We start from the raw sequence: 21,523 nt of genomic DNA on the forward strand, positions 1-21,523 counted from the left end.
TTGATTTATAAAAAATTGGTGACGGCATTTTGTACAGATGTGCTGGTGACAAGCACTGAGCTAAAGAGGTCTAAACTTGAGGTCAGAAGTTAACAAGATTGTTTCATTTATGCTGGGATTTGGGTTTTTTGTTCATCTCAGTCCTGAAACTATTAGTTTGAGGATGGAGGATCTGTTCATTATTTCAAAATTTATTCAGATGTTCTGGATCAGTGGCTTGTTCTGCAGTATGTGCAATACGACCGTGCTGGATGGCTTTATAAAGCAGAGAATTGTAAAAAAACCCAGAAAATTTATTTTCTTCATGAAAAGTTTGTTCATCCTAAGGTCATCATACTTTCTTTGCCTTCCATCATCATGCACAAGGTCTTAGTAAAAATACTAGCTAAGTGAACTTTGTTGTAGATTCTGTTAAAGAATTTTTAGGATGTATGCTCTTTCTTTCAGTGTAAATTGTGTGCAGTAGCCCCTTCAATGGTTAACTTGGAGATTTTAAATATTAGAGAATGCATGCAGTTAAGAGTCATAGAATTGAAATTTTAACGTGAGCAACATAAATTATCTTTTTCTCATATTGAAGTTTATTAATGTAAATTTGTTCTTAGTATTTTAGATACAGTAATTAAAGAGATCCTATTTATTAATATTTTCTGCTTTTCTACTAACTACTCTTGCTTTGTCCTTCTTTATAGAGAGCTATTGGAAAATTTGCTTCAGCCATTTTAGCCTTGCCAAAGTCTATCATTAAACTACCCAAAACTATTCTTCAGTATTTAATCAAAGCAGCAAAGGTACTTGACATTTTGCAAATGCTCAGTGTGTGACCCACCCCATAGTTCCTGACATAGTGTATATATACCTCTGTCCTTGTCTGCATTTTTCCTCTTATATGAATTAATAAGAAAAATGATGGCAGCTGAAGTCTCATTCTTAGTAAATGCAGTGAATTTCATAACTTTGGTGAGGTCAAATCACCAGCAAAGTGGTTTATCCTTTTTTTACACATAACCCCAGAGAGAAAATGCAGACCCAAATTCTTATTTTCTTTTGATACTGGTTTACAAGATGGTCACATCAAGTTGCATATATCTTATGGACACAGTGGTAATTGATCTCAGAAAGCTGGTGAAAGGTTTGTTAAACACACATTCTGCTCCAAACCCCTTTTTAGCTCTCTACTCTTCTGGCCTTAATCATCACAAAAAAGATTTGTGCATCTTCTCTCTTGCCCTGCTTGAATACATTTATCATTTCCTAACTGTGGGCACTGTGCACCATTTTCCACTCCATATGTAACATGACTTTTGTAAGGAGTGAATGTCACAGATTGAGAGTACCAGCTCCAAAGTCTAAAAGATACTAAACTGGAAGTTTGTGCAGTGGTACAAATCTAGACTAGTATGCAACCAGTATGCTCTTAAAATACCCCCTGCTTAGCATAGGCAGTTACATTAAACTTATAAATCAAATTCCCTTTCTTAATTCTAATTTTCTGCCCCCTTGCAAGTCTGCCTTTTAGCTCTAATTTCTTTATTCACACTATAATTGTGGCTAGTGTACACTTTCACTGTAAAATGACAATAGAAGATGTTGGCAGTGTCTGACTTCAGTAAAGTAATACAGTGTTAGCTCATTTCAGTATCACCATTCCCCCACATCACTGTCATTAGAAAACACCTGTTACAAAGCAAAGGGAAATCAGGGCCTCTGATCCCACACATTTTCATATGTGGTGCTTGTTTGGAACAGCTCAGACATGCAAAATTAAAAGTACAGACTTTGAGAGATTTGGAAGAGGATCTTCTTCTCAACAGTATCAAAATTATTTCCTCTCCATGGCTGTATACATTCACAAAACAAAACAAAGTATTTTTCCCTTTTAAATATACATCAGTTTAACAGTTTTAAAATAATACTTTAAATGTTCCAAAGTTATTTGCTTAGGAAAATTCTAAAAATATAAAGAAATCAAATAGAAATTTTACCATTCTGTCCTATGAGGGGCAATTCCAGCTTCACTGAGATATATGTGTGTTGTTGTCATCATCTGCATGTTTGTGCTGTGAATTAGATAGAGCTGTTTTGTTACTGTGCTTTTTCAGCCTCTTGCCTGCATCTGTGTGCTTCCCTGCTCTGTCTCTGCCAGTGGCCTGTGTTGCTTAGAAATAGAAGACAATTTAAGATAATTACAATTTTTCAATGAAAACCATTAAATGAGCAAAATAACACCTTTTTCCCTACTTTTGGGGAGTTTTTTACCCACACTACTATATAATTTATAAATATTTTGGGCCAATTCCAATGCTTCATGCAGTCATACAGGTCAACAGACTGTTGGCTGAGTGCTGTGAGCAGGATTTTGTCCCATAAAATACCTTGGATAAATAGGTAAGTATTACTGTCTTCATTTTACTGGAAAACCAGTAGCAGAAGGATTCATAGGTGACTTATCTGAAACAACATTGAAAAAATCAGGAAGAAATCTGAGGAATTCCTGAGTGCCAGTTTTGGGACCATGTATGGATAACAAATCTATGAGCATTTCACTGGAACATACAGAGGGGAAAAAATACCTAAGCTGTGAAAAATACACTTACCTGTACAGGGATATCTCTACACCTTTTGATGTTTTAATTAGTGGATTGCAGCACTTTCTCTAAAAGTTTTCTTTGCTCTGCATCTTGCCTGTAATGTGATAAAGTAGAAATACTGTAGAAGAATTCAGAGATTCAGACAAGGTAGCCCATATGCACAAAAAGGTATTAATTCCCAAAGTTCAGAACATAAATTTTTGTGGGTTCTAATGCAACTCGGGTCACCCACAAGTATTTTCACATTTGGCTTTACACTTACCAAAATAGCATATGAAAACTCAGCAGATCTGCGGGGAAGGTGTTTGATTTGGGATTAAAAATATTTCCTTGTCCCCACAGGTCTGAATGCATTTACTCAAACTATATAGTCCTGCTTGTGGCTTATTCTTTGGCTTACTCTCAGAACATGAGGAACCTTGATATAAATGAGTTTTTTCCTTCCAGTTTGTTTATCAAGCCTGGATAACTGACCCAAAAACAGCTCTACGACAGAGGCGCAAAGAGAAGAAAAGTTTTGGGAAAGAGAAGAGAAGGCGAAAAGGATCTGGAGATGGTAGGCAGCCTTTTCCATTTAAAAAATAGAATATTAACTGCTGAATGTTGCTCCTGGTAGTGAAAGGCAGATGAGGTTTAGAGGAGAAGTGCTCTCAGTGCTGGCTAGGAAGAGAAAAATGAGTTAATTTTGGCTGGTGTTATTTTCCTGCACCCACCCATGGCAAGGTCAGCCATAGCCACGTTCTTTAGTTCTGCATGGCCCACTTTGAGGGAAGTACAGGGGAAGGTGGGATATATGTAATTTCAGTGGAGTTGCAAGAAATGCCCAGAGCTTTTGTTGACTAGGAAGATTCAACACATTGCAGAAAACATCAGCTATGTGAAAGCACTTGTGGGAGTACTTGCAATAGTCATTTGTAAAGACATAACTTTATAAAGCACATAACCTGGAACTTCATAGCATATCACCAAATTATAGGAGTGCAAACAAAGTGTTTGGCAGAGCAAGGACATTACCCTTTCACTTCCTCATATCATAAAAAAGTTTGCCTTTCTGTTTAGGCTAGAGTTCACCAAAGTCACTCTTTTCAATGGTCAAGTCATGCGCATTCCCAGGGAAAGGTGCTGAAGAACTATTTCATGAGGGAGTTCCCAAACACCTGTAGTTCAGGTGAAGCTGTAAAAAAAAAAATTCATTAAATAGCCACATATTATTTATTTTGGCCACATTTCCTATATTGTTCCCTAAAGAAGCTTGAGTTGATACATGAAGAAGAATATACAGAAATGTTTTCCACTTTCCATGTTGCAGTCACTGAGGAACCCACATTTCCACAAACCCGTAAATTCAGTAGATAGCAAAAGGAAAACATACAAATGTTGATCTGGTTTTAGTGGCAGTGTAAAATAATTCATGCCTCTGAAGAAAACACCAGTTTATAAATGGTTTATATATCTTTTTCTCAATTTTTAAGCTAGAAAATAGAAATTCAAGAGCTTTCCTGGTCAGTATGGGTGGGCAAAAGAAGGACCCATACAGGCTGAATCAGCTGGATCTGTTCAGCATCTTTACCTGTCAAAAAGAGGAAGTTTTTAATTGGGCTTCTGCCACTGAAACTGTAGCTGCAATTATTGGGCATTAGATAGAAGGAGGATCACTTGTTTGTCCTTCATTTCTGCCTGTGATTCTGCAATACTCTTTGGCTACAGGCCTCAATAAATGCATGTGGTGTTGTCAAAACAACTCTGCAGCTTTGGGTCAGCCTGAAGGTCCCACTCAATTCCCTCGGGTTTGGTGGGCCAGAGGCAGGAAAAGATCAGAGCACTGCTCAGGTTGCCCTTTTCAGGAGATGAAGAAATGAGCTCAAGTGTGAGTCAGCAGAAGGTGAGGCTACTGAGTGTGGCTGAGGAGTGATTGAGAAAGTATTTGGGTTTCCACCACCAGATGATCTCACTCAGCAGCCTATCTAGTAAGAAAACACCACTGAAAATCTCAAGAGAGGGATGGTCATCCATGAACACCTTCACTGACAGGGTTGTCCCTTCCCTTGAGTGCTTTGGAAATGGGAATGTGCTTTCTGTTATGGTGGTAGGTGAGGAACCAGTCCCTACTGCTTAGTAACTGTGGCATTCTCTAGTTTGAATGGCATTTACACCAGCACTTCTGTAGGTGTGACACTCACTGGTTTGCTCCTTGCTTGCAGGAGGTGGCAACGATGCAGACTGTGAGGACAGCGAGGAGGAACCTGTCAAGAAGAAATCAGATGGACCAGGTATAAAGGCAAAACAAGGGTTTCTGTGCTGTTACAGTGCAGTTGTGACCAGTGGCCTGTCACAGAGACAGCATTGCAGTGATCCACTCTGACTGATGCAGGAAGAGCTTCCTAACTACTATCACATTTTCTATTCAAGATTTACAAGCCTTGAGCATAGGAGCTTCTAGTTCTGGATAATTAGCTACTGCACTCACTCTCTAAATACTTTAGCAAATACACTTGCAGGCTCAGATTTGATCACTGCTGTGTATTTTGCTTACAGAACAACATAATCTAAGATTCTAGACCTGACTGCACACAGCCCTGTCTTAAAATCTCCTTTGATTTTGAGGGTGTTTTAGCATGGTTAGTATAATGCTTTTCTTGGTACTTATCCATTCAGCCAGGCACAGTAATCACCTCTAAAAACATTTCATGTTCCTGATCTTACACCTTCTCATTCAAAATCAGACTTAGGGCAGTTCTGTACAACAGAAGAAATGCCAGCAGTTTTCAGGATCTTGCCCACATTCAGATTTTTCTTACAAAGAAATTTAATAGATAATAAATCCAAGCTTGGCTCCTTGTTTCTAACTGGAGTAAAAGAAGAAAACAGACTCTCCTGTTAAGTAAATCTTCATCATGGCTTACCTTCAGTGAGACTTTATCATCAAAATCTACTTTTCTTCTTTATATAAAATTGTTTCCCACAGTTCCAGTTCAAATTGTGTCCCTGAGTGACTTACAGGGGGAAGAGGCTAAAAGGATGTGGGAGGTATAATTTCTATCTCACAAGGGCAGTGGTCTCAAATAAATGGGCTGCATTGCTATGAGAACTGGGGGGAAGAAGGAGATTGGTGGGTTTTTTATTGGTTACTTACTGGCAATGCAGCTGTCTGTCTAAAAACACCGAAGTAAATCACACAAATGCATCTCTAGGGATGTAGTTTTGGTGCTACACAAGAGTTAGGGGAAAAAGACAGAGGTTTATTATTAATTAATTTATATTGGAAATAATAAAGTGCTTTATATTTTTGTTGAAATACTTTGGCTGTTCCTAGGTAAAATTTGTTAAAGAAAATGACCAGAAAAATTAGCCAGTAATTGGTAATAAATCATTATTTAATCATTAATATCATTAGTAACCTTAGATTAAATCCTGTCTGACACTCTCAGGCAGAGAGAAGCTTTCTCTGCACAAAGTATTTTTTTCCCTTTTTGAAGGTGTTTAGATGCAATTGATCCCCAAAATATTATTTTTTTAAAAACTTTGAAGAACAGCAAAGGTGCCAGAACAGCTACAGTGTCATTAAAAATGTATGCTAAGACACCTCCCTCCCAGGAAGAAAAATGACCTTTCAGGTCAGACTGGAAGTACTTGGCACCATGGTGAGACTATGCCAGGCCAGAGGGGGTCAATAAAAAAAAAAAAATTTACCCTGAGAGCAATGACTTCTCCTTAAGTCAATAGCAGAAGTTCCATATTGGAGAGGAAGAGTGTGGGTTAGAAAAGATCATATGCTATATATTTTTGTGTATGTGTGCTGTTCTCTTTTCACCTACTCATAATATTATCTGGAATTCAAAGGTTATGGATGGTCCTTGAAGTAGAAACAGCTTTAGAAACATTTAGTTTTTAATGGCAGGATTTCCTCAACTTCAAGACCTGCACATTGAATGAATAAAATTTAAGTGGATAGGTGATAAAAAATATCTCCAATTCTAAATGACATGGAAAAGGCCTGAAAAAAAATGCATAATATTATTGAAATAATGATATGACCAAGTGAAGGGTGCTAAATGCTCTTTTGCTCAGTGCTAGCAGACCAGCTCCATGGCAGTGCTCAGGTTAATGGAAGCACTACTTCAGCACCCACTTTGCAGGGAAGTACCTCTAATGAATTTTTCCCATAGTTTGTCTCCACATAAATGTGCATGCAACAACTCTGCCTGTCCAGGGAAATCTTTTACTCTATTATAGCTTTCCTTTTGCAGTCTTTGTAAGGAGCTGTGCACTCATTCTGCAGAGTTTTGCATGCCATCTTGTGGTACAGCTAAGAAGTGATGTTGTTGAGAACATCATGCATGGCAGATTATTGACAGTTTTCTACGATTTCTTAGGCTGCTTAATCAAAATTTTGTCTTTACACACAGTGCTCTGGCCTTTGGAACCTAGCAGGGACAGCTAGCTCTGGAACTGGCTATTGAAAAGAATTTTTTCGGTATTTCATAGATTCATGGAATCATAGAATGGCTTGTGTTGGAAAGGATCCTAAAGATCATCTTCTTCCAACCCACCTGCCATGGGCAGGGGCACCTTCTGCTAGACCAGATTGTTCAGAGCCCCATTCAGCCTGGCCTTGAACACTTGCAATACTGTATGAGAACTCTACTGCGGTGTTTATGTTTGTAAGTGGATAAAAAAAAAGGCGAAAGTGCTGCTTTTTGGTTGACAAATACCATTATTAATGCCAAATGAACTACTGAAATGAGAAATTAACTTGAGACACGTGCTGAGCAAAATAAAGCTACTGTTGTTGGTATACACCATAAGCCTTTTTCATGGTAAAGTGTACTGTTTTGCCAAAATGGTGCAAGAATAAAGTTTCAAAGACTGTTTAGGCAGTTTAGACTTTAAAATTCAGCTTAGCAAGGTTCAAGCACAAAAGGCAAAGTTTGTGCAGAGAGAAACACTCACAAGAAATTAGACACTGAAGAGGTTCAGCTCAACACACTGATTGAGCACTTGTTCAGATTACAGGACCTGGGGACATTTAATATTCTCAGAAGATGCCCAAATCCTCGGGTTTCATTTCACAGACCTGTGCATACAGTGTCCCTCTAAAATCACGAACTGTATATTTGACTAACAGTTGCAGGACCAAGGACTTAGAGGGTGGAATAGGGATTCCAGATGATAAGCCAGGAAAATGGTCCAGACAGCCAAAAGGCCTCCAGCCATATTCAAGGATTCCTTAGTATGACAGGGTTTCACAGCCTGGATTACCATTATTAGACAGTAAAAGAAAAATTAATCTAATTCCAGGCAAAAGTAAAATAAAAGATACTTGTGTTCATTAATTCCCAGTTGCTTTTGCTCTCCCTTAGATAACATCATCAAGAGGATATTTAATATCTTGAAGTTTACTTGGGTCCTTTTCCTGGCAACGCTGGACAGTTTCACAGCTTGGCTTAACTCCATCTCCAGAGAACACATCGATATCTCCACCGTGCTCAGGATCGAGCGCTGCATGCTCACCAGGGAGATTAAGAAGGTAATGCCTTCAGCCTTTTTGGGCTGCTAATGCCATTTCCAGCTCAGTGAAAAATGAAAGGCTGTCTCTTCAGATCACAGCAGTGAGGAGGAAAATTATGAAAATCTCACATACATGTGCATTTTAAAAATAAGTCTGGACTTTTTTTACTGCTTGGTGGTTTATAAATCCTTAAAGAAGAAATGATTTGATTTATTACCTGGACACATAACAAATTAAGGGAAAAATAATTCTTTGAGAGGTTGATGTAAGGTTTTGGCTGAAACACTTCTGTAGTATCGTGTGGTTCTGAAGGGAGAAGAAGAATCTATTTGAAGAATAGATTCAAGAAGGTAGGAAAAGGCTGGCATTTTTAACAGCTCAAAAACCATCTCAGTCTACATATTTCACTCTTCTTGTAGATCAGCTTGCACTGGAAATGACTGACAAGGCATACATTTCTTCAGTGAGAATGGAGCTATGTGATCCTCCCCAAGCTAGCTGTATATTAGCAAAACCTATTAGCAGAGATTATTGTTGTTAGTGTAACTAGACATTTATTTAGATCTCCCTATGCAAGTAGATGATACAACTCTTCTCCATTACACCAGGCCTGCAGTGGAACTAGAATGTGACTTGTGCCATCATTTCAGACTCAGGAGGTCATAATGGCACCAACATTTACCACTGAAGAAGCAACACAGCTTGTACACAAACATACCTAATTAAAAACCTGAGAGTCAAATTTTATTCTTAAGATTTTTTATTTTTTTTTACACAAAACATCAGATTTTGAGTATTTTGAGTCTTGTAGTTTTGGACACTGTAAGGATCTAAGTTGAAGTACAAGAAACTATTAAAATTAGTAAAGGAAATGCAGGCAATATTTTAGACTACTTTTATTATGATAGGTGGAAAAGGTCCTTGCATAAGGCTTCATTATAAGTTAGAAAAACTACTGTGGAATCACTGGTGGAATGAGTTGGATATGTTTCTGCCTAGTAACAGAAAATTCTCAGTTTTATTCTTATTCTTATGATACACCTTTAGAATTCTGATTACAACATCACAGCCAGAAAGACTTGATTGTGTGCCCAGATCCAGCCTGACAGTTAATAAAATTATCCTTTCATGAATTTGCTTCAGAGAAAGAGTAAAGGTCTTCAGTGTTTTTTTCCATGGATTTCCATCTGTGTCCATAATTCATTAATAAATTTTGACTTTTGGATACTAAGTAAAATCTAGATCAGTTTGCACATGAGCTGTTCCTTGGGCTTTTTTTTTCTGTTTAAAAATTCTGCTACTGGCCACTAATAATTGTTCCTAGAGTCAGAAAAGCAATCTAAAAGAGATCCATCAAAAGTTGCTGGAGTGCAGATTGAGTCATGGGTGCAGTCCACTCCTCATTCCCATGCTGAAGGATCTGCCATCCAGCAGAGTTGTGGTGGCTAAATATAGCCTGAAACCACATGGGTTGTTCCAGTTTTGCTTGAAAACCAAACACTTCGGGCCATGGTAGGTTAAGTCAAAATCTGACTTGCTCTAGGAAAAGGTTGTAGTTTGCTGTTTACTAGGAAAGTGTTTGCACAGTCCTTAATCTGTTACTTGCCAAATGACAGAAGAAACTGCTTCCTCAAAGAATGCACCTCCCCCTGGCCATGTGAGTCTACCTCTGCTCTCTTCCACAGGGAAATGTTCCAACACGGGAGAGCATCCATTTGTATTACCAGAACCATATGATGAAACTTTCTGAGGAGTCAGGACTAGATGAAATTGATAAAAATCCCAGTCAAGCTTCTGGTTTGCAAGCATCTGAAAGAATGGATAGTTTAGATTCAGCAGCATCTCATGACAGCATCTCCAGGTATTGATTTAATTTTATTCTGTGAAAGATAGAGGGATCATGCAGTAGGTGTAATATTAGATATTGTCTAAGTACTGATGAACTTTCTAATCAATGTTGAATTCTTTTTGATTTATTCATGCCATCTTAATAGTGAAAATTGCTATATGTTACTTTTCCTTTATAGTGATGGACTCACTTGTTGGCTTAACTTCTTTTCCTCTGCATGACTGCCCCACTGCTTTTAGCTTCCCCTAGAGTTAGGAGTTAATGGCATTGACATTCTGTTCGTTGTGAAAAGAAATGGAACTTAAGAGGTGCTGAGGATGCTTCTGTGATAATGGTTTAGGATTTCAGGCATATAATTTGGGAAGGGATCATTCATGGTGAATATTTTGTCTTTGTAGAATAAATTGTTGTCTGTTGTCCACAAATTGGAAAAGGCTTTGCATTGAAAGAGATTCTGCAAAATCCCCTCTTGTACCCACAGGGCAGAAAGTATCTCATGAGCCTGGTTTCCCAGCTGCCATGATTACAGTCCAGCAGAGCTACATGTTTGTTAATCAAATACCCAAACTAGTTCAGGAAAACCACCTTCCTCATTCTTTTCTGAAAACGGATGCTGTCAAGTCCTTTGCCAAAATTACTGCCTGCTCCTGCTGTTCCATGCACACAGAGGCACACACATTCACTTCCCTCTCTTACAGAGGCAGTCTGTTCCCACCATGTCCCTGGAGTTCTTCACTTCTACCATACTGCAGAATTTGTATAGCATGAGGGGGAGAAGGGAGGGCTTTGAAAATCCAGCTGTTTCATAATCCCTGGCCTTCTGTGTTCTGCTCTTCTGTGAGCTGTGGCAATATCATATTGTGTTTGATACTCCCAGCAAACTCAGAAACTTCTGTGTACAGTAAATTATGCATAGCTTTTACTAATGACATATGGGTAGATGTCAGCAGACTGAAAATAATGAGGGGTTGTCTTCCTTTCTGATAGTATTGAAAAGCAAAGGTAAGAGAGTGCCTGTGAGTATTATGGTTCAACAAAATATCCACAAATTGCTCTTCAGTGAGCACTGGCCTTTGGGAGGTTCATTCCAGTAAAAACACCAGATCAGAGCAAATCTTTCTCAGTGGCTTGTTGCCCAACTGAGCAACACCTTTGTGTTTTGTCTCAAAGTTTTACAGGAGTCAGATGATGTGAGAAAAATGTAAAGCCAAATTCTGTTGCCAGCTCACTTGGACCCACTTTTATTTCTGCAGTGCAGATTTTAACTCCACAAACTCTTCTTCAGTCTCACCTAAAGAATGAATAGTAACATCAATCCTGCTTTCATTAAATAGTTTTTGGTCACCTTGTTTACTACAGATAGAAGTTATTATTACTATGCAATCATTAGCAGGAACATTAACCATAAACAAAAGGAAGCCAATTGCAAAATTATTTATAAAAAAGAAAAAAAGATCTTGTAATTTTAATGTGTAGATTCTGCCTCTTCAATTAGATGATATCCAATGCTGAGCTCAACTTGTGTTTTGTTGTTTCTTTGGGTTTTTTTAGAATAAGCATCCATTATTCACCCTGCTTTAAGCATAATTGCACATTTAAAATCTCTTTTCAAACTCAAAGAATTCAGTGATTCTGTGGTGATGCTTTGCAACATAAGAAGTTAAATCTTTCACATGGGTTTCTGTCATCTCCATTTCCTTGGAAGGTGTCACAGGGTTTATAAACAAAGGAATAGCAAAGGCAGAGTTATGACTGATTTCTCTAATCTCAAATTCTCTTTCTGGTAATGAACAATCAAATATTCTTGCCCTGAGTATTACAAATTGTGGACATCTGCTATAATAATAAAGGAAGTAATAATGAGTCTGTTGATTGAATGATAATGCCATCTGTCTGTTGGGGCACTCCTGCATATCTCTTCAAACAATTACAGAAGTGCCTATGTTGCTTTTCAGAAAGGTGAAATGTTTTAAACTTCTTATGAGTTTATTGATTGATTTTTTTTTTAATTGCCCAAACAAGAGCATGTGGCAGTTTGTATATTAAAGTAATGATTTACAGTAAATGTAGAAGTGACTAATTAAATCTAAAGCATCCCTGTGATTGTGGATCTCATGCTGCATTGGAAAACTTCTGGGAAGGAGCAGAGGGTTTCTGTTCTGGTTATCCTTTGGTTGCACTACTAAAATTCTGTAGTGACAAAATTCTGTAGTGGACGTTAGGTCCCTGAGCAAGGTGAGTCTGTAAGCACACAGGAATGCTCAAGCACACAGGAATGCTGAAGCACACAGGAATGCTGAAGCACAGAAGGTATTCTATTATAATAAGACATAATCCTCAGTGCTCAGGATAGGAATTACTGCAGGTAAACCCTGGATATTTAGAGAGAAAACCCCTCCTGATCAGCTGCAGGAACTGTAAATTTTTGTAAAGTGAATAAATTTCTTTATGAGGGGCTGACCCTCATAAGTCTAATTGAGGGATGCTGTTCTTAGCCTGGTTAAAGCTCTGAAAGGACTTATGTAGAGTGTCCTTTGTGGTTTTTTTTTTCCTTTTAGTAGGGCTGTCATTTATTCTCAGTCATTTCTCTACACAGTAGAAACCATGAGGTATTCATAGGGTGTTTGATTTCTCTTTATGTATAAGTACTCTCATGTATCCTACAGGCAAGGCACAAAGTTCCTATGGGCCAGGAGAAGGGACTGACTCTTTTCCTTTACCAAGCTCTTTGAGGAGCACCACCAGAAGGGACTGGGATCTAGAATGGCAGAGCATTCACTGCAGTTTCCACTTGGCTGATGACCTGTTTATTAGTTAAAAAAAATGTGAATTTCAGTAAGATGATAGGGAACTTACTAAAGCTAGTTGGCTGCCTTTCTGGGGCTTTGCCTACAATTATGTAATAGCAGCTACACACAGGTCCTAAGTCAGATTTCAGGTTATCTGAGGTTTCGTATCCAGTTCAGTTTGTGTTCATTTTTGCCAATGACAAAAACAATTTCTGTTCCTCACTCCACCTTTGTGTAGACTTTTATAGGAGCTGAAGGAGGCAATCCCTGTCACGGTGTTTAAGAGCACCACCTTTTATCTGTGCTTCCCTCACTAGAGGGGAGAATAGGGCTTGAGGCAGGGAGTACTGGAGAAGTAATTTTGCCTAGGGAGGCAGAAGGAAGGATGAAAGGAGAGCTCCTGTTTGGGCTGGATCAAAGTCCAATTTAGGCCTGTGATTGGTAGGGATTGATTGGGATTTTTTTCTTGGAGATGTGGAGAATGTAGTAGTACAGATGACAAACAGATAATGGCCAGTCAGTAATTAGCCCATGAACAGAGAAAAAAACATAAAAACAGAAAAAAATGTAATTCACCCACTCACTAAGCTGCAAAACTCTTTGTGAAGGGCAAATTTGTTTAGCAAAAAGGAAGTCATAAGCTTAAAAATTTCCTACTCACTGAGGATAAAAACATCTCTGCTATATATGTATCTCTATCTAAAAGGGGTACCCGATCAACTTCATATAAAATGTTTGAACTTGGGACTTTTAATGAGCATTCCATTTAAAACATGTAATCATTGAATGATTTTAAGAAGCTAATGCTTTCAAGGTCTCCAACACAAATTTGAAAAATCACTTAGGAAGATATGCTTGGATCAAATTTATGTCACAGGCAATGACTTGTGTCAACATCACCTTTGCTCAGTGTGAATCTCTTCACTTCGTTGGTGTTCTCATTTCCTCCACATTTGGAAGCATGCTCCTAAAGCACATAAAGAATACACGCTGTAGGTGACGACTCACACACATCTCCTGATATTTGAGGAGAGAGTGCAGCTTCTCAGTCAGTAATTACTCTGATGATTCATTCTTCTTTTAGAACAGCTTTAAACCAAATGTTGCAGGTCCTTGTCTGGACAAATGTTTTTTATCTGTTGGGATTAATAGATGCTTTTCCTTTGATTTTTCTGGGAGCGAGGTCAGAGCTGGCATGCTTGGGAGGGCAGCTGGCATATGTTTCTTCCATTGAAAATATATGAGTGGGCATGTGAACATAAATAGCTGCTCTCCTTAAGTCCCTTGGACAGTTCCCCTTGAACTATGTCTGCATTTAAAATCCTTCAACACCTCATTATTAGGTGCTGCCCTTCAAAAGAATAAACTCAGCCCTTGAGATCTAAAATGACACATGCATAAAACATTGTGGCACATAGACAGAAAGGTCACCTGCAAAACTGTACTGTCTGCTTGCTGCCATCTTCCCATATTTCCCAAAGCCTCACTGATAGAACAGCCTGACTGTATCCCATGTTTGTAGGTGCGGAGGGAAACCTCCTCCCTCAAGAGCCCTCCAGGTTAGTAACACCAGGCTTCAGCTGAACTCCTAAGGTGCTGAATCACACCTCCAGGGCAGACCCCCTGGCCCCCTGTCATAAACCATACCCCATGCAGACATCCCTCCAGGTTTTGTCTGGAGGGCCTTGTGTGCCTTTGTGCACGCAGAAATAATGAAGTGGCAAACCCCTTGGAAGGGGTTTGGGCCAAGTGAACTGGCGGGACAGAGGTGCCCCTGCCATTGAGGCAGTTCTTAAGGAAAATATTTCACAATACCTTTGGTATCTTGGTGATTCTTTTCTTCTGTTCACAGGCCAAGGTATGCTTTTAGCCTCAGTCAAAAAAGCCATTCTGTCAAAAAAGATCATCAGTGAGGGTAGGCCTAAGAATAACTGCTTCTTCTCTCCACATATTTTTGCTTTTTCCTTCCCATTTTTCTAAAGTCATTAGTTGCAGACTGTACCTTCATGCCAGCAGATTTTTTTCCTCACTTCAAACTTGCAAGACTAAAGGAATCTGGAAAACACCATTGCCCCTCCTTTCTGACCTCTTTCCCAATTCTCTGTGCCCCTGGACAAACATCATGCTTGCCAAGGAAGCAAATCCCCTGCTGCCACAGCTCAGGTGTAATACAAATGGAGTCAAAAGAAGAAAAGTAGAGTGTAAATCCTTAATTTTGAGGTCTTTTCTTCTTTCATTGTATCTGAGAGACTCAGGCAGGTCACTGCATGTGGTAAAACATCAGATCACTCAACTCTTTTCACCAACATCTGTGTTTGTCAAAGATTTTTACAGGAGAAATAATCTTTTTACCTACCATATGTCATTAATGTATTTGCTTCTTTCCTGTTGCTCTGTTAAATGCTTGTATTTAATTATATACTTTCTTTCTCATAACTCATCCAGTTCTTCTTTTCTCCAGTTACACATGAATGCTCAATGTATTGTGTATGTCTCTGGTGTCCTGTTGTATTTGATAAGTGAAAGGAGATAAGGGTTTATTATATCTGTTCTTTATTTCAAGATGCGCATGTTACCAATTTTGAAATACTTTTAAGCTGTGATTGAAATAAATTAAATCTTCTGGAAAGAATCACCAGGGCTTCCTAGTAAATATCAAAATAAAAGCCATCCCATGCAGAGCAGGTTATATTTGACATGCATTTACTGGCTAAGTGACATATCCGATTTGGCTCTTTGGTTTGGAGAGAGGATTAGCCAATGTCTGACAACTGTTTTTCTATTTGTGGAGTATGAGCTTACTCAGTTTTAAGGGCTCTTTTAGGAAATTGGCTTGTACCTGTGTAAAAAGGTTCAGCACAGGATATCAGTAATAAAACAGAATTTGTACAGAGGAAGTCCCTTCCCAAAACATCCTTGTGGAATCTGGAAATTTCTGGGGTAAGCAAACAAAATAAAACCTGCTCACATATGTAAGTCTGTTCCCCTGGAAAGTATGCAGAGCACTATGTTGGTTCCATATCTGCTTGAATAGTGAATAGATGGCCTTCTATAGCTCCTATATGAAATTGACCATGACTAACCTGTGCATAGAAATGTGTTTCCATAGTGACTCTAAACAAATCCTTATCTTCTCTCTGAATCTTTTTTCTCTGTGTCAGTGTTTAGCTGCATGGCGAGCATATTTGTTTACTGAACCATGTGTACCATATCACCGTTTGTATTTAACACTGTCTCTGTAACTGTTTGCGCTGCTGTAGCTGCTACACTGAAGCAACCATGCTGTTCTCAAGGCAGTCAACCCTTGATGATTTAGATGGACCAGACTCTGTTCCTAAAACAAGTGAGCGCGCTCGACCTAGGCTTCGTAAAATGCAGAGCATGGATATGTCCTCCTCATCAGCTGACAGTGGCAGTATAGTGTCAAGGTGCTTAACTCATGCATGCTTTGTTCACTCCTTTACCCATACCATTATTCTGACTGCAGTGTACACGGGCCTGTGTTTGCAGACACGTGGTGTGCAGAGTGGTTTGCATGGTTACAGGAAGCTTTACTCCCTCCTGTGTTGTGGCACAGTCTGAGATTTGAAGTCAGGGTCATAATCTAGGATTCGTTTGCTGTTTCACTTCTTGTTCTGGTTTTTGGGGTTTTTCTCATCCTCAGTTAATGTATTTTTTAACATTGTTCCACAACATTACGCTGACTGTATAAAAACAGGCTAAGGTCTGTATTTATTCAGCTAAAAAAGTGTTTTATTTTCAGAGTTACTGAGTCAGTGCTTGTTCTTAAATTGGAAGCTGGAAGTTAAGTTTCTCAGCTAATCAGTTACCCTAAATATGGACTGAGATGTGTAATTTTAGAAACTAAGGCACCATTGTGCCAGTTTTTCATTTTTCTCCACACAGGAAAGATTTTGAAATATGTTGTGATTACTTTACCATTGATTTACAGTAAGGCATTGGAATTAAGAAAGGAAAAATAGCTATGACAAAAAAGCAAATAATATTAATATCCAGTGCAAGAGAATGAACTGTTCAGAACTGTTCTTTCACTTTTTAGCAGGTAAAACCCAAGGATTTACATGACATTAGGAAGCAGTGTTTCAATAATTTAATAAATATTATAAATCTGAAATTTTTTGTAATTTTGCATCATTGTTTTTCAGTTTTGAAAGTGTTTGACAAATTTTTTGAGTCAATCAGTTTTGAACTTGTGGCATTCTCTGAATTTGTACATTTTACCCAGTATGAGTGCTACTGTGAATCATCCAAACACACATCATCATAAGTGTTACATGGTCTAATTAAAACTCTGCTATAAATAACATGACCTAGCCACAATAAGTTTGGAAGCAGTGTAAAAGAAAAAAAAAAGGAAACTTAATTTTTAATTTTGGCAGAAGATGGTAGTGCCAGATGGCTTTGCTAATGCTAGTTTTCTCTAAAAGATTATAGTTTATGTGAAAATATGGCCCCATTAATCTCATAGGAGCTCTGTGAAATCTTGTTTTGTCTCTGTTGAGATACAGGAATATGCAGCTTACAAAGATGCTGAATTGGTGCCTGTTGTCTAACCTGTGGATAAGGAGTGGAATGAGACTAAAAAAGAGAGAGAAGGGAGAGGGGAGAGGTAAAAAAATGCTTGAGATGGAGGGCCACGAATGTAATCAGAGGGCTGGAGCACCCCTCCCATGGAGACAGGCTGAGAGAGCTGTTCGTGCTGGAGAAGAAAAGGTTCCAGGGAAACCACAGAGTGAACTTCTGATATTTAAAGGATGGCTACAAGAGAGTGGGAGAGGGACTTTTTACAGGATATGGAGTGCTAGGGCATGGGGAAGTGGCTTTACATTAAAAGAGAGCAAGTTTAGATTAGATATTAGGAAGAAGTTATTTATTCAGAGGATGGTGAGACACTAGAACAGGTTGCTCAGAGAAATTATGGATGTTGCATCCCTGTTCAAGTTCAGGTTGGATGGGGTTCTGAGCGACCTGATCTAGTGGGATCCCCTGCTCATGACAGGGGAGCTGGAAGTAGATGATCTCTAAGGTACTTTCATACCCAAACCATTCTATGAGTCTGTGCCAAGCCAAGAGTAAGGAAGGTGAATCAAGCAAGAACTGATCAGAGCCCACCAGAGAGCTGAATCCAGAAATTGGTACATACAGAAGTAAAGCAGGCAGGTAAAGTAAAAGTGAAGACTGTATTTAAGAACATAGGGCAATCTAAAGGTAAGCAAGATACCCTGTTACTGGAACAGTTTTGTAATTTGGTTTGTATTTCTTCATGCTAGCAAGTTGCATCTTCTTTTATTTGAATCAGAGGTGACATGTGTGTGTTCAGTTCATGTCCCAGTTGTGTACAACACTCATGCAGTGGTTGTTAAAAGCACTGTGTTTAGAAGGAATCCCATGGCTGCCTATCCTTCACCATGGAGCATGTCTTAAATAGATGTAATAGCAAGTGTTGACTCTCTTTAGAAATGTTCATACTACTTTCAGAAAGGTAGAGTAGTTTCTCTTGTGGATAATATTAATTTGCCCCTTACTGGTGCTAAAAGAGGGTGAATCACTGTGAGTTCAGTGGGATGGCATTTAGGGAGCAGATGGACCCAGATGTTCCAACTGTGTAAGAGGAGATCAGGATGATGTCTTTTCTACCAGATCATACGAACTTTGAGGGCCTGGGAATGCAATGAGGTTGCTCAGCTCTCTGCATAAAGATACCATTAACAAACTTTTCTTGATCATGAGTCTTGTAAAACTTGGCTGACTCTCTTCATCCATCTCCAACAGTGAACCCACACAGGTCACCATGCTCTATTCCCGTCAGGGGACCACAGAAACCATTGAGGAGGTAGAAGGGGAGCATGAGGAAGAAGGAGCTCATTCTGCATCAAGGTTGGAGGAGGAGGAGGTGGAAGATTATAGCCTGGATTCGGAAGGAGCTGCATATACTCCTGATACCGATGTGCCGTTGTACTCCACAGTGGACAGCAATGCAGAAGCTCCACCTTCCTATAGCAAAGCTGTCAGCTTTGAGCACCTTCCCTTTGGCTCCCCAGATGACTCAGCTGGGAAGAGCCTCATGATGGTGAGCCCGGATGACAGTCGGACGGACAAACTCGACAGGATTCTGCCCCCACTGACGCACGAGCTGACAGCTAGTGAGCTGCTCCTGAACAAGTAAGAATCCTCAACCAGGAAAAATTATTGATCACAGTGTGTAAAATTTTGTTAATTACTTTGGGGTTTTGTTTCAGAACTAGCCTACAAATTGTGATGCAGATCTTGTGCTAAGTTTGGTTTAAGGGAAGAAGCTCATTTCCTGTGCAGTTGTTCTAATTAGAGATTTCTAAAGTGACTCAAACTCATCTTGGAAGGAATCTCTGCTTTCTTCCTAGATGCCATATTTAATCACTCTGATTAGCATTGAATTTCTGTGCTGCACTTGTCTTGGGGTCAAGGGCTTTTCTAAATATTCTTTATGGAGAGGGCTTCTCTTCTCCAGGCAGCTGTGATTTCAAATGAGTTTCCTCCAGGGCTATCTGGGAAAATGTTTCTCCTTTAATTATTTTGGATTATTGAAAGGGAAACTCTGGCCTTTGGCAGTTTTTGTTCAAGCCAGTGGGAGCTGAGGGTTATGGAGGGACACCATCTTGCTAGGTGCTTTCATAAGGGAGAGGATGTTCCCTTTGCCTCTTAGACACTGTGCTAACTGGCACAGCCAGCACTGAGGTGGGGATGGAGCCACTGCACATCTTCAGCTGCTCTCTGGCCTGACTTAGTTGGAGAGGGCTTCCCCAAAAGCGGGGGCAAAATCTTAAACCGCAGAACTCCCTTTCAGCCTGCCTGCACCCAGAGAGAGAAGGTGTATAGATCTGACTTTGTCAGATGCAGTGTCTCATCTTCTGGTTTTCTGTAGCAATTTTTGCTTTCCAGTAAGATCCCTTCTTAGGCCAAGAAACTTTATGAAAAGCAGAGAGAATTATGAATGTATATAAAAGTCGCTACCATTTATATTTTTTTGAGTCACATAAATAGAAGATTGGACACATCTAATGCCCATGGGTATTTTTTATGTTCTAATCTTGTGCCCCTGGACAATTCAAAACATAGGTCTGGTGATGTACCTCTGGTTTTTCTCTAAATTCCTATCTGTGCTGATAAATGGGATGTGATTCTACACCAGTATTGGGTGATTTGCATGAGATATGTTGGTTGGGCAGCTGTAGGAAAGCTGTGTTTGTAAAAGCCATGCTTGTAGTGCTTAGGCCAGGCTGATTCTCTTTCTGAATAAACTAAAAACCAGCAGAACAGTGCTTTCAGTTATTTTTTTTCTGAAATTCTTGTTTTCTGAGCTTAGAATCAGGCTATTTGGTTATCATACCAAATTCCCCCCCTTTTTTTTTCATCCATTGGATTGAGCAGCAGATTTTAATACTTTTCCAAAGGAAAAATAGTAGCAATTTGAAAAGCAGCTCTTGTGAGGTTCATGTTCAGTTCATTTGTGGTACTCTGCTCCTCACAGGATGTTTCATGATGACGAGTTGGAGGAGTCAGAGAAGTTCTATGTTGGTCAGCCTCGAGTCTTGCTCCTTATTTATGCCCTGTACAATACGCTGGTGGCCCGGTCAGAAATGGTGTGCTATTTTGTGATCATCCTTAACCACATGATCTCTGCCTCCATGATAACCCTGGTGCTTCCCATCCTTATATTCCTGTGGGCCATGCTGTCTGTTCCTCGGCCAAGCAAACGCTTCTGGATGACTGCCATTGTCTACACTGAGGTATGCTGCTGGTTTTGCAAGCCCACGTTGAACACAGAGAAGTGAAGTTATGATCTTTGTGTGGCCCCCTTTCTGGTTTTGATCCCTGGGATCTGGGCTGGGCCTTTGGCCCTTCATAGTAATACAAGTATTTGCTAAAGTCCTCAGAAATTTTTGTGGTATGGAAAGATCATGTTGGTTATTTCCTTCATTGCAATGAGCAATGTCCTTCCTGGCATGTAAAGCAGTTCTCACAAGAACAGACCATTTGCAAACTGTTGCTTTGTAATGGTTAATCAAGAAACAGAATTCACTGCTTGTGATATCTCAAGTATCACTGAGTATCATCTGCTGCTGAATCTTGATAGACTTTATTACTGGAGAAACGTGAAGTGTTATGCCTCTGTAGTAATGAGTATGCGTGTTTATGTTCTCAAAAAACTGACAAAGTAGTCATATTTTATCCCTCTTACTGTCATGAGGCTATTATATCTGACATGCTTATAAAACACTCCAAGTGTGTTGTGTTTCCAAACAGGTGGCCATTGTCATCAAATACTTCTTCCAGTTTGGCTTCTTTCCTTGGAATAAACATGTGGATTACACAAAGGATAAACCTTACCATCCACCCAATATTATTGGCATTGAGAAGAAAGAGGGTTATGTGCACTACGATCTTGTTCAGCTTCTTGCTCTGTTCTTCCACAGATCCATTTTAAAGGTAATCTGGGTTCAGGTAGTTTCTTATTTAATTTTTAATTTTAATTTTTAAATCAGTCTTGTGATATAAAGAAGTCATTAATTTGGTTATCAAGATTTTTTTTTCCATGAAAGGGTTATTGAGCATTTGAAGGGGCTGCCCAGGGAAGTGGTTGAGTCTCCATCCCTGGAAATGTTTAAAAGGCGTTTAGATGTGGCACTGAGGGACGTGGTTTGGTGGTGGATTTGGCAGTGCTGGGTTAACAGCTGAATTGGTGATCTTAAAGAACTTCTGCAACCTAAATGTTTCTATGATATCC

At 39.2% G+C, this 21,523-nt stretch overlaps 1 protein-coding gene across 3 annotated transcripts in view; it reads left to right on the top strand.

Annotated features, from left to right (window-relative positions):
- The window catches only part of PIEZO2 (piezo type mechanosensitive ion channel component 2), a 287,559-nt gene that overhangs the window by 247,861 nt on the left and 18,175 nt on the right, over positions 1-21,523 (top strand). For all 3 annotated transcript variants that reach the window (XM_059857974.1, XM_059857981.1, XM_059857989.1), the window contains 7 exons: positions 3,039-3,147; positions 4,793-4,861; positions 7,952-8,118; positions 9,786-9,961; positions 18,532-18,921; positions 20,267-20,525; positions 21,043-21,225. In XM_059857974.1, the coding sequence (XP_059713957.1) occupies positions 3,039-3,147; positions 4,793-4,861; positions 7,952-8,118; positions 9,786-9,961; positions 18,532-18,921; positions 20,267-20,525; positions 21,043-21,225 (1,353 nt within the window). The remainder of the gene's footprint in view (positions 1-3,038; positions 3,148-4,792; positions 4,862-7,951; positions 8,119-9,785; positions 9,962-18,531; positions 18,922-20,266; positions 20,526-21,042; positions 21,226-21,523) is intronic.

This window comes from Haemorhous mexicanus, chromosome 1 (assembly GCF_027477595.1).
Source record: "Haemorhous mexicanus isolate bHaeMex1 chromosome 1, bHaeMex1.pri, whole genome shotgun sequence".
Taxonomy (NCBI): Eukaryota; Metazoa; Chordata; class Aves; order Passeriformes; family Fringillidae; genus Haemorhous; species Haemorhous mexicanus.